Here is a 17,678-nt window from a genome sequence, read left to right as displayed (position 1 = left end):
AGAGAGCATTCAAGGTACAAAAAGTGGTACAAAATAAACCTGACTAAGCAAATGGCTGAACTATGTGACCACGTGTTTCTAAGAAACTGCAAATCACTTAAAGACCTTCTATTATCCTCATTAGCAGAAGAGTCAAGTAATGTTTAAAGCATTTTTAGATAAGATTGGATACTGGCAAGATGAAGCACTTAGCAGCTTTATTCACACAGAAAGCTGAAAATGATGCTGTCTCATCATGACAGTATCAAATTAGATACAATCTGCTCTCACAGATTGTGAGGCCCCAGCACACAGGTATGAAATGCATCAACAAAGCTCACACAGTACCAGAAGCATTGCAACTTAGGCAAAAAGGGCATCCTATCAAGAAAACACATTGTAAAATATACAAATTCTACAACCTAATAAATCAATTAATAGCTTGCAAAGACCAAGGAAAATTCACCAATACATACTTTTATCTGTGTCCTCCAGCAAACTGCCCACTAAAGCAACCCATGCTCAGATAAGCTCATGAGCTAAGAAGATCAATTGTATCAAAGCATGGTAGGATATGGAAAAGAAATGGTGAACATGATTTTAAAAAATTGTTTGTATTTTTCACACAAACTATGCTGCAGGACTGTGTCTTCTAATTACAGTGCTACCTTTTAAGAGATGTGGTGAAGTCCACAAAGAAAAGAAAAACCACAACTAAATCTAGAAACAGTGATCCTAGAGCATTAGAGCCAGGGGAGGTGGCAGTGTACAAAGCCATTGGTATGATTCAAAACAAATGATAAATGGTTTTGAGTTCAGAATACTAGCTGATTAAACGTAGGACACCAATGTCATTTCCAGAGGTGAGGGAAGTTTTATCACATAGCAACGAAAACATTCAGGTTATATCACCCAGTAGTCAGTGCCCTCTGGAAAAGGAAAAACAAATTTTCATGCAAATCAACCCCAGGCTATGAGGAAAAAGCCACAAGACTCACATGAATCATAGAACAGTTTGGGTAGGAAAGGACCTTTTCATAAATATAGAGAGACAATAGTGAAATACAAACAAACTCCATAGGTAACTACAAAGGTAGCTGCACATGTGTGTATGTTTCAAACATAATACTCTTATGGACAGGTATGTATAGCTAATTTGAGAGCGATTACAGTGTCCTCTGTTGTGCCACACTTGTGTTTAGGGATTGACATTTTAACATCTATTATGATTTTCTGGAGATGTTTGTATCTTATGCAAATATAATCCAATTAACTTGCTGTTATCCATAAAGTTTAAATAGGAATGGAAAAGTTGTCTTAAACATTTTAACCTATTACTATCTGAAGTTTGTCTCCTATTAGCTCTGTTGGCTTGATTTTACTGGAGAAGGTGGAGGAGAGGGAGGCATAACACACAGAACAGGATAGAACCAAAAACAAACAAACAAAATCACATAATGCACCACACTCTAAAGAGGAAGTTATGACAGACTATGAGTCTGCAAGTTGGACAAAACAAGACCACTACTATGGTATCCAACCTCATTTTTGACATGCACTTATTTTGGGTGTACCCACATATATAAAAATACAAAATACAATTTCAGTTTTCGACTTGCACCACAAGCTACATTCACTATAGTTATGCCTGCAACATATGTATACCAACCTTGATTCAAGTATGTAAGAGTTTCATCATATAATTTTACTGCTGGGGATGTTGCAGCACACATAACATACTGGAAGGGTGGATGTTTGGTCTCATTTTCTTGTGGAAGGCTGGAATCTTCCTGTTTGAAGATAGGCAGTGCCAAAACATCGCTGAAAAGAATAAACAAATAAGTTTGTAAGACTGTTGGCCCTGTTCTGGCTGAAGTTAAAGAAAAAGAGTTTTTTGTGATTTAAAAAAACACAGTGTCCCTCTGAGCTTATTAGTGAAACCAGTGTGAGCAGAATCTAAAACACCAAAATTTTAGGCTAGGATACATAAACAATGCTCTGGGACCTAAGCAGACAAAAAATAAAGTTGTGCTGATCTTCTCAGAACTTAACCTTCAGTTTTTGACTCCATTTACTCTTAACTATACACCTGTCAACACAGGCAAACTTGCCTAATACACATGCAGCTAGGAGCAATGCATTTACTTCCTTCTTCAAAATAATATATTCCCCAAAGTATAATTATATCTAACCTACTAATTTTCAATCTCAACTTTCCTTAGGCTTTAGCACACTGAATAGCACAAAAATTATTAAGCAGCAGATTCACAAAACATAAGTTATAGAAAGTATATACCAAGATTCACTTCATTTAGAGGCATAAGACCACCAGAAAAACTCTGGAACTGGGAAGTTTCTGATCAGTAAAGAGCAATCCATGCTGTCCACAGGTCACAGTAAGAGAGATGGCTTCACCACAACCAAAACTACACCTGCTTTCTACACAAATAAATATTCTGTATTCCTTGTTTACAGTAATTCTTCATAAATAAAACTTCAAAGAGATCAGTGAGTTCTGTTCAAAGCTAGTATTTTTCTAGCACCGAATTTTTATTCATGATTAAATTCTTATCTGCAGATCCATGAAACTTTCCTTGAAAATTAGTATCTAAACTGAAGTAAGATTTCTCACACAACCTCATCTGTTGATTCAGGTTTTAATCTACATGTATGTTTTCTCTTGCACTGATCACATAGATTTAATATATTTTCATAAAAGAATTAAAATTGTCTCATCTGTATTACACTATACTTTGTACCCTAAAATTTTTCAAGTAAAATCTTTTTTTGTTGGTCCTTGTTTCTGTGAGAGCTTACTTTATTTAAAGACAACTCTGTAGTTTCTCTTGAATGCCAGCTCATATCTGGAAAATTTAAAAAATATCAGTATCATAAAAAAGTTTAAAAAGTGAAATTACAGCCAATATTTTTGTATCATGGGAAATTACAGTCTAGACTTGACCTATGTAAGTACTAGGTATGAGGAGTGCAGCTGGGGCACCCCAGTTTTTCTTTCAGAGTATGTGGCACATACAGTAAAAACCAGCCACATCATAGTCCAATCAGCTGGCTACCTGGCAGAAGCTATATTGACCTGAAAGAGGAAATACTTATGAACAGTGAAAAAGTCTAAGTAGTTTGTCTATACCTGGTAGAGACCATAGACTCTCTCCCCAACAACTAGAATAAAATAAAATTTAAAAAAAAAAAAGATACCCATGCAGGTTCCTTTCCACTAGGAAGAAACCACAGGAGATGCTACGAACAGGCATGAAAAGCAGGACAAGACAGGATACTGTCCAAAAAGGCTGTACACATCTGCTGAATGCTACTGTAGCTACTTCTGATGCCAGCTCTCCAAAGCAGGGCCCAGAGGAGGCTGTATTCCGTAACTAGCTATGAATAACAATAATGTGAAATACCACTTAGGAGAAGCAGGCACTCTTAAATATAGACAAAAGGAGCATTATATCCAGAGGTAGGACAGAAAACTTCATAGACTGGTGGACTGCTACTTGAGAATGACTCAGAAGAAACGACTACTGCTTGATGCCTTGATGTCAGGCAGAAGGGCAGCCCAACACAAGAGGGAGCACTGTGACAAGCCGAGAAGCATCCTCCCAAGACAGGACTTCGACACTTGGAACCCACACTCTGCACACACTTTGGCCCTTAAAACACAAATTACTGTTTTTATGAAGAGGAACTTTAAAACAGAAAGAACAGGGAAACAATAACAATGTTTAAAACACACACATAAGAGTCGAAGTGCAACAAAGAAGACACGCATAGTATGACACCAAATAAGTGACCAATAACTCTCGACTAAGTTCTGCAGCACTTGCTTTCACATAACATGCAAGATTAAAAAGAGAAGTATTTTTGTTTTTATGAATAAGTATCTTTCAAGCCTTCATTTTCCACCCACTATCTAAAGACAAAAATGCATCTGTTCTGGCTTAAGAACATGTGCCATGGTTAATGAACTAGTTAAATAAACAGACAAGGCACTGGAAGCCAACCGATACAAAAGGAAGACAAATTCAGCCAGCTTTAAACCTGCTTTTGCTAATACTTCTGAAGTGGTAATGACTAACTGCCACTGTGGAAGGAGGAAAGAAAAAATATATATATATATCCGACTTCCCAACCCTACAATTTAGCTGTAAAACAGAGCATAATGCACATTCTTAAATGCCACCACTAAAAAAAAAAAAAAGACACTCCAGCAAATAGCACATGGCAAACGTAAGAATATTCATTTATTTTCCCAGATGAAAACACAGATTTTTCTTACAAATTAAAGTCTTCTGGGTACTAGTACATGTCAAAGGCAAAGAGAAACCAGTGCAATTTAAAACTTCTTCTTAGACCATCTTTAAATAACATTTTGATTTGTTCCCTCATAAGAAATGAAATTTCACTGTTTTCACATACACTCATTCCCATCTTAAAACAGATAAAAGCTGCAGGCAATTAAGGAAAAAAAAATCAATGAGGTATGAACAAAGTATTTAAGATTTTAAAGTGATAAAGAAGTGTTAACTGATTTAGAACCACCTATTAATTAGTTTGTTGTGGTTTTTTGTTGTTGTTTGTTTTGGTTTGTTTTTTTTTAATAATGTATCTTTTCTGACTTTCAACAAGGAAGATGCTACGAAGTGACTGATCTATCCTTCAGTCATCACTGTACAGCAACAGAGGATGACCCGTTTTATTTGATACCCGTGAACCCGTGGTTCAGCAACACAAAAGGTCTTCTGGGCAGCACCAACATAAAGAATTCTGCCAGGTGAGCTGCTCCCTCCCTACTCTTCCCCTCTACAGAACATTTTCCTGAGCCATTTTGGGATCTCTATCAGTTCATACATACCATGGCCTAACACACAGCTACACAACTGAGGGTGGTAAAAGCAGGTGGTAAATATATTACTGCAGAGAAACCCCCATCCTACCAAGCAGGACTTGAGGGCAGGCATAATGAATTAAGCCCATTTCCCTCCTCAAGACTGGCAGTAACAAGGATGTAAGAATCAGGTAAGAAATTGCTAATGTCTAAATTTACATAGGAAGGAAATCCTTAGGAACATGCAGCTTTGAGGAACACAAAAATACATTCCTCATAGTTCTCTGAAGCCAAACTCCCCTACTGTTTATCCTTACATCAGTTCAAATAGGGACTATCTAAATTTCACAGTCACATGCATTTTCTACAACATAAAACTCATTGCTCACAGCACAGCTGAAGAAAAGGTGCCAGGTGTACTCACAATTCAAAGTAGGAAACTAACAAGGAACAGAAATTTAATATTTATAGCAGTCCTCTTTACTTACACTGAATAACAGTATCTCATAAGTAATAAACTGCATATAATATATGCTATTATCTAAATCATATTCCTATAAGCTACAGAGATCCTAAATGACAGTAGTTTTACCACCTCTAATTTTATACTGAGTCTATTATAAGACCCAACAACAACAACAACAGCACACAGGAGAGTAGGTCAGCCTTCTCAGTTCTCACTTTTCTTCCTCAGACCCCAGATACAATTTCCGCATTTATAATGAGCCAAAGCCTGGCAGTGCAAATTATGTGCCCCTCAGTACATCACTGGCAGCCTCCGTGGTCATGTCTACTTTAGCATCCTTTAGTCATTTTCCTACTCACCTGGTGAAATTTGATTTTCGCTGGCCAAGGCAGATTACTGACAGGCACTTCTACTGCCAGCTTTGCTTGGATTACTTAACACAGCAAAGTAACTGTCGCCTAAACTGAAGCACCCACTGGCAAAGTTGCCCAGATGGAGGAAAAATAAGTTTTCCAAAATAGCTACCATTGAAATTATTTCAGGCTCCAGGAGAAAAGAGCTTCAAGAGACTGATTCTGTTCTATTACTGCCACTAATAACTTTTTATCTTGTGAAGTAAGACTATCTTACTTCACTTGTCTCATCTATGTGAACTTCGGACTACTACAAGCAAGCCGAGGGGTAAAGGAATAGCAATGTTTTGAAGAAGAAGTACCATCTTTTGTTAAGACTTCTCGACCTATCCGGGTTTACTCTCCTGATGGAAGGAACTCTGAGACCAAATTTTTGAAACTATTAGCTCCAGTAAGAGAAGTCTTATCTCAGTCCCTTACAATTCATTATCTAAAGCATTCAACAGAAAGCATTCTTTCTTCCTAGAGGGAGAAGAAAATTTTCCCAGAAAAAAACAAACAGAAACAGTCTCCATTACACACCAAAAGTAAGCGCATCTCCAACACGCAATCTTGGCAAGATATGCTACAGAAGTGCATAAATGAAATTTCACCATACAAGAGCAGGAAAGCTTAGAAAAGGGAGCAAGGTGCATGTTAACACTTGAATCAAAGCTTCCAGTGGGATGGATCACATGTGATAGCCACCCTATGTTATGTAGCCTACATGAGCATAGTACAAAAAGACCAATAAAGATGCAAGTTATCCTCTTCCCATGCTTGTGAAGTGTGTGTCAGTTACAAAATCACCTTCCTTCCAAATTTAAAACCTTTTTTTCCAACACTTCTTCTGATGCACTTAAAAAACCCACAAACCTGACGAATAATAACAGGGTCACGAGATAAACAAAGAACCTCCTGTCCTTACAAGAACAGGAACTAGAATGTGATCAAAATTCAAAGTGGCATTCCATCAATCATCTGTCTTATCTGTCTTCTGGATTGTATACTTTTGGGTGTGAGTACTACAGCATTTGAGAACATCCAGGTCTTTTGAAACTTTACAGCATGGTTTACAAGGACAAATACCTTGAGAAAAATGCTTCTCAAGACATTTTTGAATTAATTATGATGTCAAAGCCAAGCTCTGCACTGTTAAGAGGCCTCAACAAGTCACAGGAAAATGTAAAAAATGGGAGAGCTGATACTTCTTAACACTTTTGCTGTATCCACAAAAAGCCCAGTCTGATGCAGGATGAAACCACTGAAAGTAGCTTCTGGGGAACAACTTTCTCTGAAGCAGCTGTCAAGTGCAACATGAATAAGAAAACAGGTGCAAATGTAATGCTGTTAGTGGGATTCCTACAACACATCATATAGAAACTGGTTAAAGGCCTCAACTTATTGCAAGCCTGGCACAAAATACAAAAAGCAATCAATAAAAGAAAGAACAAAATTCTCATAATCAAAACCTCTGTCTTCCTAAGCTCTTGAAGGTACCAAGGAAAAGTTTTAAAAATAGTATTTGTTCACAAGGACAGATCCACAGTTCTCCATCTACTCCTTCAACACAGGGATGTCCGGCAGCTACTCTAATTTGCAGCAGCTACAGTACAGATTGCTCCTAAGTGGAAGTAACACAGAAAGCATAAATCAGGGTAAACCTGCTGTCCTGCTCTCAAATCCCACACACCTGTCCACCATGGGAGGTGACATGGGAACAGAGAAGATAGTTATGCAACCTGAAAAAATCTTTCCCTTAAGAATTTAACTGGTCTGCTTGATGTCTTGAAACACAATCACACATTCAACTTGAAGACAAAAACAAAACAAAAAAAACCAACAAACCCCCACAAAACAGTGTCAGTGATCTAGAACATGAGGTTTATTTTTCAACATGTTTTATCTGTGGTAACAACGGGAAGAGGTTTAGGTTTGTGGATTGTCTTTTTCCTTAAATGTCGATTTCCTAGCAGGTATTTACATATTTGCGTGCGTACACAAAGAATCAAGGTCCAATTCTAATCAGTACATAAAATTTCATTTCACAGAGTCTAGATGTTAGTGAATTTTCTTTTTCTACAGCGTAATACATAAAAATAGCACAGACCACTGCAACAGAAACTTTTTTTTAATATATTCCACAGAAAGTACTGTGTAGAGCTTAAAATAGAAAAGAAAAAATCTGAGGATACCTTAAGTAAGCGCTCCTCTGAAAAAAAACCCAACACAGACAGTAGCACATTCTCAAAAGAGTAAGATGCATCAGGGGAAGCATAAACAGTCATTTTGTCTGTCAGAAAGTAACAGTAGCCACAAAGAAAACAAGCCCTGAACAAGATAACCTCATTTTTTTAATCTTTGCACAGCGACTATGAAGTTAAGACAGTAACTGCCACGACTGTATCACGTTCATCAGAAGCCAAAAAAAAAAGTTTGTCAGGTACCCGAAAGTTGTCTCTCCATTTCAAAACAAAGCTGTGCATTCTATAGTAAGACAATGATTCCCCAAATCCTAACAGACCACCTTCATGGTTACTTTAGCCTAAACTTTGGAAGACAGTTGCCACACAAAACTCCATCACCATCCCAGGCTCTGGCAGCCCAGTGAGGAAGCACAACTGACTGCTCTGATCTTTACAACCAAGGCAGCAGCCAGCTCCATTCTCCAAAGACACTCCAGCTGTTTGGGAGATGCAGCAGAGCCAAACCAACCTGATTCTCCAAAAATGGAGGATTGTCTAGATGTATTTTCATGCAGTCTTTTATACAGACTTTCCCATTTTGGAACCAAGAGTCGTCTTTTTCAATTTAGTTTAATAAACCTCAGGTTTTAATCTAAAAATGCATACCAAAATAGCAACCTCTGAAATAATCATCAAGTTCCCCAATGACATACTTCAATTTTAACACTACAAATGCCATTGGATTTGAAAGCATTGAAACAAATCCATATACTAAGCTTTCAAATCACACATAAACATTCAGCTATTAAGGTACTTGTCCTTATATTAATGCTCAATTAGGTTAACTTTAATTAATTAATTAATCAAATAATTCATTACATGAAAAATGGCGTCTGCTAGAGAAATGGCAGGCACTTCTGAAACTTATCTTTTCAATGAAAGTCTCCATTTTTTAACAGTTCGTAGCAACAATCAATGGTCCCAAAAATGTGTTACAATAGATGACAGATTTAAACACTGTGACAGTCTTAAATCTATACAACAGCACCATGACCAACTGAAGTTACCTGTGTGATACTCAAAAGTCACCATCACTAAAGGTACTATGTTTTTAGGTAGGTTTTTGAAGGGGGTTGACACATCTGACCATAATTGCTATCAGTTGAATAGAATTTTGTGTTTATAGGCATCAAAAGACATTAGAACAGCAATCAGAAAAACCAGGCTTCAAAACGTTATGGAAATTTCGAGAACTATTTAAAACCATGTGAATCTGCAGAGAAATTTTGTCCGGTCAGCTTCCTTTTAAAGAAAGTACAGCTACTGGACAATGGATATGAGCAGATTTCTTAATAAGAATAAACACAGGTATAATGCCATATATTCAACTTCAGGGCATTGATCGATCGTCAACTTCAGAAGCACCAACTCTGTTATATACCACCCTAATAGGTAAAAAGTTTATGTGCAGGTCTTCCTAATAAAATGCAGGGGCATATAGCTTGGGGACCTCTCCTAGCATTCTCCTCTGGAGAACATTTCTCTTTCTTCTATAATTTTTTTTTTAAGTGACCAGTAATTAGCTTCTACTGGCACACAAAACAGTGACAATTAACATCTTTGGTCTTCATGCTACACCACTTGTCTTAGTTTTCCCCTCTCACATCACTTGAAAGGGCATGATTTCCTTAAAGGAGAAATATAAGCAACACAAAATCAGTAACATACTTGCTGAAATCACTGAGTCCAGCAAACGCTAACTGCTAAAAGGTGATCCCTTTGTGTGTTCTGAGATTAAAGTTATGAACAATGTTAGTGTGGAATAAAATCCAGACGAGCTGAATATAAAATCAGGAGTATTATCATGAGGAGAGGTGAAACACCTTGCTGTCTGAACTGCCAAGTTCTCAAAGTTATTTTTAATTAAATATATATATACACACACACACACATATATATATATATATAAAAATCAAACCCCAAACAAAACAAAAACTCCATCAAATACATATCCCACCATAAAACTGCTGAGCTCACAATCCCAAACACTAGCAAAAGGGTCAACATTTCTATTCAGCTAAAACTCTTTTATTTATAACTTTGAACAAATATACTGTCATTCCAACACTTCACCTGGGAAGCACTACTTTATATATATATATATATATATACACACACACACATATATATATAAACCAGCCAAAACTCGTGGTGGCTTTCAAGTTTCAGGTAACTCTGAGCAAACGTGTCTTCCACATAGGCTAGGCCATCAAAGCTATCAAATTCCAGTGCTGTTCTTCTCCAGACTCTCAAAATACTAACTAATATTGTTAAAAACCTCAGACTAAAATGTCTCCCAATGCCTTCAAAGCAGTTTCCCTTCTTCACTATACTAAGCCACTCAGGAATCTACACGTTCTGCCCATAACTGAGATAAAGTATACTTATTTCAAACAAGCATAGTTTTATCTTAACTTCGAAAAAGCACACGCAAAAGCTATTTAAACACTTTTACTGCAAAACCTGGAAAAGTATCAAAAGGTAAAGATACTGCCAAGTTGATTAAGAACAGAAAGAGCTACATGGCAGGAAAAGGAAAATAAAAAAGCAAACGTCACTAAAGACACATACTACACCAAAATATGAAGGAATAAGCAGGCTGATTAAAGTACAACCACACTACTGGCCTATTAACTACCACAACGAGAAGGAAAATTCCTCCAACCGTTAGCGAAAACAGCTGTTGTTGTTTATTATGAACCAGAATTATATTCGCCGAACAGAAGATGATCATCGCCTGACACACGGGGTCCCGTTACGTAGCCTAGAGGACCGAGGAATGCCATTTTTACCGTGGAGACGATACACGCACGGCAAAAGCCCGAGCAGCAGGCCGGCTGCCAGCAGAGGGAGGGGGCAGCCCGCTCCCGCCATGAGGAGCGGGCGGCAGCCGGTACCGGGGAAGAGGCGGCGGCTACCGGGAGACCCCGGGCCGGCCGCCGCCACGTGCGCGCTCCTCGGGAAGAGCCCCCAGGAACCGGAGGAATTAGGAAAAAAAGGAGGGTGGAAACGAAGGGAAGGAGGGGGGAGGCCCCGGCTCCTTCCCGCGCAGCAGCACGGGCAGGGCGGCCCGAGGGGCCAGTGTGGAGGCGGCGCCCAGCGCTGCCCTGACCGCGTTCCTGAGGCGAGGAGTTACCTCATGCTGTAGGCACCGGCTCCCAGCTCCTGCCCGATACCGGAGAGGCTGGCGTCGAAGTCGTGCACCAGCCCGGACTCGATCACTTCATCCATCTTCAGCACCCACGCCATCTTCCACCGCCCCCCGCGCTCCCGCGGGAGGAGCCGGACGGGGAGGGGCCGCTCAGCCCCGGAGCCGCCGCCGCTGCTCCACCGGGAGGCGGCGCCGGGAGAGGCCGAAGGGCTGAAGGAGGCGGGGGGAGGGGGAGACGTGCGGGGGTGCGAGGGGGGAAGGGAGGGGGTCCGCGTTCAGCCCCGGGGGGGCCCTCTCCCCGCGGCGCGACCAGGGCGCGGGGTCGCTCTCAGCATCCTGCGCTCGCCCGGCCGCCGCGGGGGGCTGGGGACCGGGCGGCCGCCGCCGACCGGACGCTGCCCAGGGCCGCCTCTGCTTCTGCCACCGCCCGAGCTCCGACGCAGCCCAGCGGCGCCTCCCGCCGCATCATTCGCCGGGGGCGGGAGGGGGCGGGAGGCGGCGGCGGCGGCAGCGCGGGCACCCGCCGCACGCGGCTGTAAGGGCCGCCCCTGGGGCCTCCCCGCGGGAGCCGCGCGCCGCCCCGGCGTGCCCCCGCTCGCGCGCAGCGCCGCCGCTCACGCCAACATGGCGGCTACTTCCACCCCCTGAGTGGCTGCCGGGGCTGGGCTTTCCCGCGCGGGAGCCGCCGATTGGCCGGCCTCCTCCAGAGAGCCCAACCACAGGAGGGTGGGGAAGGGCGACGGGAAAGCGTAGCCAATGAGCGGGCACCTCCTCACGTGAGGCGACGTCACCGGGTGACAGCCCCCGGAGCCCCGCCCCAGGGCCGGAGGGTCCCGTCCCCGTTCCCCCCCCCCCCCCCCAACCCCGCGGCATGCTGGGAGCACCCCCGGAAACGGAAGTAGTGGAGCGCGGCGGGCTGACTGACAGTCGCTGGTGCTGTCGATGCAGAGACAGAAGGAACAGACAAGACCCGAAAGTACTTAACGTTTTATGTCTCGTGCGCTACCTCACACACGCTCTAAGCACGCGCTGTTTCATGGGAGCAACATCCGGGGCTTCCAGGTCTCCAGCTGTGTTAGAAGAAAAGCGAGTCCCCAAATGCGGGCGGGGCTCACCCGGCAATGGTGGAACGTAGAGGGTCTGAACGCTTTTATCGGCGGGTCGCTAGGAGGAAGCTGCTGTGAAGGGACAGACGACAAGTAGAGCTGTTAATGGCGTCTTTCAGGTTAAATGGCGTCTGCCCTGTGGTAAGGCGAAAAGTGCACTGACCATACAGAATTTTCTTTGCTTAGTATTCATTACTAACTAATAATTAGTATTAATTACTAGTATTCTAATAATAATAACTAGTATTCATTAGAACAGGCTCCCCAGGGAGGTGTCACGGCCCCAAGCCTGACGGTGTTCAAGAAGAGACTGGACAAGCCCTCAGACACATGGTGTGAACTGTGGGGTTGTCCTGTGCAGGGACAGGAGCTGGACTTGATCCTTGGGGGTCCCTTCCAACTCATTGCATTCTATGATCTCCTCTGTTTCTTTCTGGCCCTGGAGTTGTTTCTTGGGCCGTTTTGTAGCAACTGAAGTCCCTTTTGTAGGTTCTGAGGCGCACAGAGTCTGCCTTTCTGTCTTTTAATAGGGGCAAACCAAGTTAAATCCAGACGCATTCAGGTAGCGTCAAATTCCTCTTTCTGGAATATGGATTTATATTTTGTAAAATTTACAAAAGTAGCTTGATTTTATGCTGTTATTATTTTATATTCTCCAAGGGCAGGATCCAAGAGGCAACGAAGATTTTAATAAATAATTCTTACTGAATTTGGAGAAGCCTGGGAGGGATGCAATGAAGAACTGGAACTGCCAGGGCTTTAGATTTTAGCCCTGACGCCTCTGGTCATAAAATACTTAGTCCAGTGAAGGGCTGGTTATAGGGTAAGTTACAAAGGGTTCTCAAACAAACTTCAAAATGTTAACAGTTCAGAGGATTGTTAAATAAATTCACGAGAAGTTCCATTAAAATGATACATCCAGTGAGCAAACTCCAGAAAAGTGTTGAGACTGTAAAATATATTTTTTCATGTAGTTACGTACGTTAAGTACAATTTCTAAAGCTTTTCAAAAGATACAGGTCAGGAAGGCCCTAACTTCATTAATGATTAACAAAATACAAGCTGTTCTTCAAAGTGTACATACAACCTCCTCAAAGCCAGAGAGAAGCACAAGGACCACAATTTACGATTTTTAAAGGCAATTTATAAGTTGAGATTCAACCGCCAGCTTCTCCAGAAAACTGTGCTGGTGTTTTTGCTGCTCTAAATGCTGTGAGAGTTCTCTGCCTGTCTGTGGGTGCATCAACCGTTCATCTGCATGTAAGAGGAAGCTTAAAAAAGGGAAATTCTGAAGAGACCGTGGGCTTGTGTACAAGCGACTGGCACAGGCACAAGCTTCCAAGTTACACCTTTTAGCAAGAAGAACTGAAACTACCACAGCCAAAGTACTTCTTTTAAGCCTGACAAGATGATACCGATACCCTGAATTCACTAATTTATTATTGTGATGGAAATATTTGTTAGCACTCCTGAAGGTGGATAACAATGCAAATGATGGCATTAATTAATTTCAGTGACTGTTACGGGATGTTTATGGTCCAGTTAATATATTAGTAGGCAGTGTTTAGCATACTCCAGTAATTGCTATGAAGCTTAAACTCCTACTGTGGAAGAATTACAGAGTTTTAATTGAGATCTCAAACCTTACTCTAAGCAGACATTTGTAGACCAAAAGTGGGTCTTAGACAAATAAAGTAGTATAAATAGCACTAAAAAGCCACTTTTGCAAATGATACAAAAGGAAGTGATGGTTTGTGGAAAGAAGTACACTTTCTGTTTCTGACAGAGATAAGACAGGATGCAAGACTAGGGAAGCCAAGATACCATTTGATTTATGCATAACAAAACTGGTTTATCTGCTTACTATACTTAACATAGCTGCACAGCAGTTACAAGATCATAAAATGATTATTTTTATACTGGGGATTGTTTTCTTCTGACATAAATTCCAATCCCTGCTGAGGGTATCTTGAGTGGGTACAGTAAGACCCATCCTCTTGCAGTTCAGTCTTTAAAAGGTGGGTAAAGCTTGTCCATGATAAGCAAACTGACTATCAGCATTTCTGAAGATGTGATCTTTAGCTATTTTAGGGCACAAAATGCCTTTTTCTATAAATTTATGAATATTACAGTGCATATCTTTAGCAGTATTTGCATCCCTGACTAACTTAAAACAAGTTTTCTGTAAAGGTTTGGGGGTTTTTTTGTTGTTGTTTTTAAAGTACAGGCCTGCGATGTGTTTGTTTTCTTTGGGAAAGCTTCCTTGGTTGGTCCTGTTCTCAGATCACCTGCCACGGATCAGCAGCGCACACAAACTCCGCTTTCCAGCCAGATCTGCCCAGCTCCAGTGTCTGCAGTTGCAGCTTCACTGCAAATCAGCTCAAGTACTCAGCTCTCTAATTTTTGTGATTATGATGCAGTGTTCTCAGCTTCTGCCAAAGTAGTTAAAAAATATCTTTAGACAGATAGTGATTACAAACAGAAACACTGAAAATAATAATTTTTCTGTTTTATTTTTTAAACTAGACTTATTACTTTTTTAATGCCTACAGTTGACATTCTGCATATTGCAGTATGAATGGTAGTTGCTCTCCTAGTTTTTTGATTTTTAATCTTAATTTTTGGGACGATTTGTTTGCTAAACTTACGTATTTGCCTTATACTCAGGGTAAGTAGAGTCAAGTTCAAGCTGTTTTAAACACTTAAGTAAATAAAGAATACAATTTTCTATTGCAAAAGTAAAGTTGTTCTTATTCTTTATGAGCAACGAACAGTCTTGTCTGGAAAAATTGTCACACTTTTGATGCTGCCTGTATTCTACAGAAAACTAGAGTGGGTTTAACCAAATAGGAACTGTTGAAAATCCACATCCTATGTACATATGGTACATTTTTAATGCTCTTTTCCTAATAAAATTCCTATTCTGCAACATAGACCCTATAAGCCCCATACAGAGCCCTGCAAGTTAGGCACATGAGACTTTTTTGAGGATGAGACTGCAGAATTTGTGCCTAAATTGTAAATATTTGCTTATCAGTAAGGCTGAGAGCAGAGGCTACAGGACAGAGAAGGTTCTGTACGCTTCACAGAATTATATACGACTTTCCTCCTTGGCTCTCTCCCAAGATTTGCCTATATGAAAAGTATTCAGGACTTTCTACCTGCCTTGTGGAATTTTGAGATCTCAAATTCCTTCTCTAACCCTCTGAGCAGGTCAAGTCCACAAGCCTAACTTGTCACAGGTGACATTCCCTGTGTCCCTGCCATTCCATTTCTGCATAACCCTGTCACCAGACCCAGCAACTGGACTTGGAGGCTTGATGTAACAGAGTATGCAATGGGAGCCTGATCTTACAAAATACCTGCATAAATGTGTTCTAAGTACAGTTCTACAGGGATGTGGGACAGGGGATCCTGGGACACTTCTTTTTCCATCTGCTGTTCACTAATGCTGGCAGGCGTCCTCCCCTGAAGTCGATGGCTGTTTCTCTGAGTCTTACTCATGTCCAGACGTGGGACTGAAGTCTGGTGTTTCACTAAGGGTGAAGCACTGAAGACAGAGCCAAGGAACTTGATGATTATGACCAGACCAAAGCCTAGAGCCTGAACTGGTTTGTATTCTTTTTGCTTACGGTAATGGGCCTCAAGGGCCAATCTTGTTAGCTCCCAAACACATCCCTTAATTTATGGAAGTTTCCCAGCTACATTGTATTTCAACACCAAAACGCAGATAGATGCATGCTGCTGGCCATACCTGAAGACAGATGTTCAAAACTATGTGGGAAGAGTAACTTCAGAGGGACTCGAATGGCAGATTTTTAGATAAGGGCAGGAAAGCAGAAACAAATACTGGGAAGCAATGAAGAAAGACAAGAACCTGAGAGAGCACGGGCCTGAGAAAAGCTCGGAGGGGACACAGCCCCTCTAGGCTGAATGGAGGCTGAAGAAGAGGGGACCTGAGGTGTGAGTTGCCGTCCTTGCTTTCTCATGCTGTTCTGTTCGTTTTGCACTGGGAACTGTACACATCACTTGTGAATGGGATTGCATCAGGGAATTCCAGCGCCCGTTCTTCATTTCAGGTTGACCGCTTGAGTCAATAGAAACGGTGCTGTGTTTGCTACACACTTGGGTTAGCCAATCTAAATTTCAAATCACCCCAAACCTTTGTACTGAAATGGATCAATTTTATAAAATTTCTCTGCAGTTTCCTTCATTTCACACTTCAGAACCCAAATATAGCCCAAATTCCTTTTATTTTCTTAAACCTTAAACGTTACACATTTCTAATAAAAACATGCCACTCAAAAATTCTACAAGAGCAGAAGTAATGTGATACAGTAATAGATGGGAGACTATGAACATATGAAAAGCCATATCAAGGTATATGATTGAACACTATTATGCTTACATACATTGTATTTGGCCAAAAAAGTAATAAGCTGAAGTTTAATACAGAGGGTGAACCACATTATAAATTGAAACTCAGTTGACCTCAAAATTATCTGGAATTTGTGAGCTTAGCTCTTGCCAAAGCATAATCATTTTTAATTATAAGAAAAATTTGAATACTGTACACAAATAATATTTTAGTCATGAAGAGGTAAAGCAGGTTCATAGCTTATAGGAATGTACTGATGCAATAAGCTATATATTGCATCAGAATTTCAATGCAAAGCATTTAGCCGGCATGCCTGGACTGATAAGACAAGCAGCCCCATGTACTGATCCTGCAGGTCAGCTGAGCTCTAGCAGATAATCAAAGTAGATGTGAAAAATTAAGGTATTTGTAAGTCTGTATTACTTTGTATAAACAGAGTCTTATCAACAGACTGTGAATGTAATTTGAAAAAGAAACAAAAACTTAAGACACCTATGAATTACATATTAAGCAGTAAAATGTTCCTATTGCTGTTAAGAGCACAGATGTGTGGTGGCATGGTTTGTGAAAATTGTGGAGCTATAGTAAAGTAAATCTCCAGTATGGTGACTGTACGGTGCAAAGAATTCTCAAAGGGTCTGTGGTCACCACCAGATCTGTTTGAAGGCTTGAACTTATGGATTAGCAAAGTCTCCGCAGTCTGTATTTTTGTGTGCTCTAGCATTATAATAATTATTTAGAAACGTCCCCCCCACCCCCGCCCTGTTCTTCTCTTACCGCAGGTAGCTGCTGTTAGTGCTGGGATACTGGTGATGGTGATAATGTTCAGGCTGGCTGTGCCAGAAAAGCATTTTGGCATGAGATGAAGCGTTGTGCTCAGCTAAGAGATGGTCACTGCAGTGATGGGAAAGAGAAAACAAATACACACGTTCAGATTAAGGTTGTGATTGGCTTTATACACCTCTGTGTTTAGTTACTGCCCAGCTGCAAGGCTTTATTACAAGCTGATGTGGCATCAAGTGCAGCTCAGACCTCACCAGCATCCCCCTTGATCTCCACCCCTCCCTACATACTGTCAGAGCATCATGGAGCAGAACTGCTTGTTACAGGGCCA

General features: G+C 41.0%; 1 protein-coding gene across 6 annotated transcripts in view; it reads right to left on the bottom strand.

The window, feature by feature from the left end:
* UBP1 (upstream binding protein 1) overlaps nucleotides 1-17,453 on the bottom strand; it is a 46,546-nt gene extending 29,093 nt beyond the window's left edge. For 3 of the 6 annotated variants that reach the window (XM_021288140.2, XM_013367110.2, XM_065051975.1), the window contains exons 1-2: nucleotides 11,066-11,342; nucleotides 1,649-1,800 (exon numbers count right to left, since the gene is read on the bottom strand). In XM_021288140.2, the coding sequence (XP_021143815.2) occupies nucleotides 1,649-1,800; nucleotides 11,066-11,178 (265 nt within the window). In that variant the 5' untranslated portion in view covers nucleotides 11,179-11,342. Of the gene's footprint in view, nucleotides 1-1,648; nucleotides 1,801-11,065; nucleotides 11,355-17,341 lie in introns of those variants that run through there. The other 3 variants (XM_065051976.1, XM_065051974.1, XM_013367109.2) reach the window with 3 other exon arrangements.
* Between the last annotated feature and the right edge of the window lie 225 nt (nucleotides 17,454-17,678).

This window comes from Columba livia, chromosome 2, assembly GCF_036013475.1.
Source record: "Columba livia isolate bColLiv1 breed racing homer chromosome 2, bColLiv1.pat.W.v2, whole genome shotgun sequence".
NCBI lineage: Eukaryota > Metazoa > Chordata > Aves > Columbiformes > Columbidae > Columba > Columba livia.
This window is presented reverse-complemented; position numbering and strand designations above follow the sequence as displayed.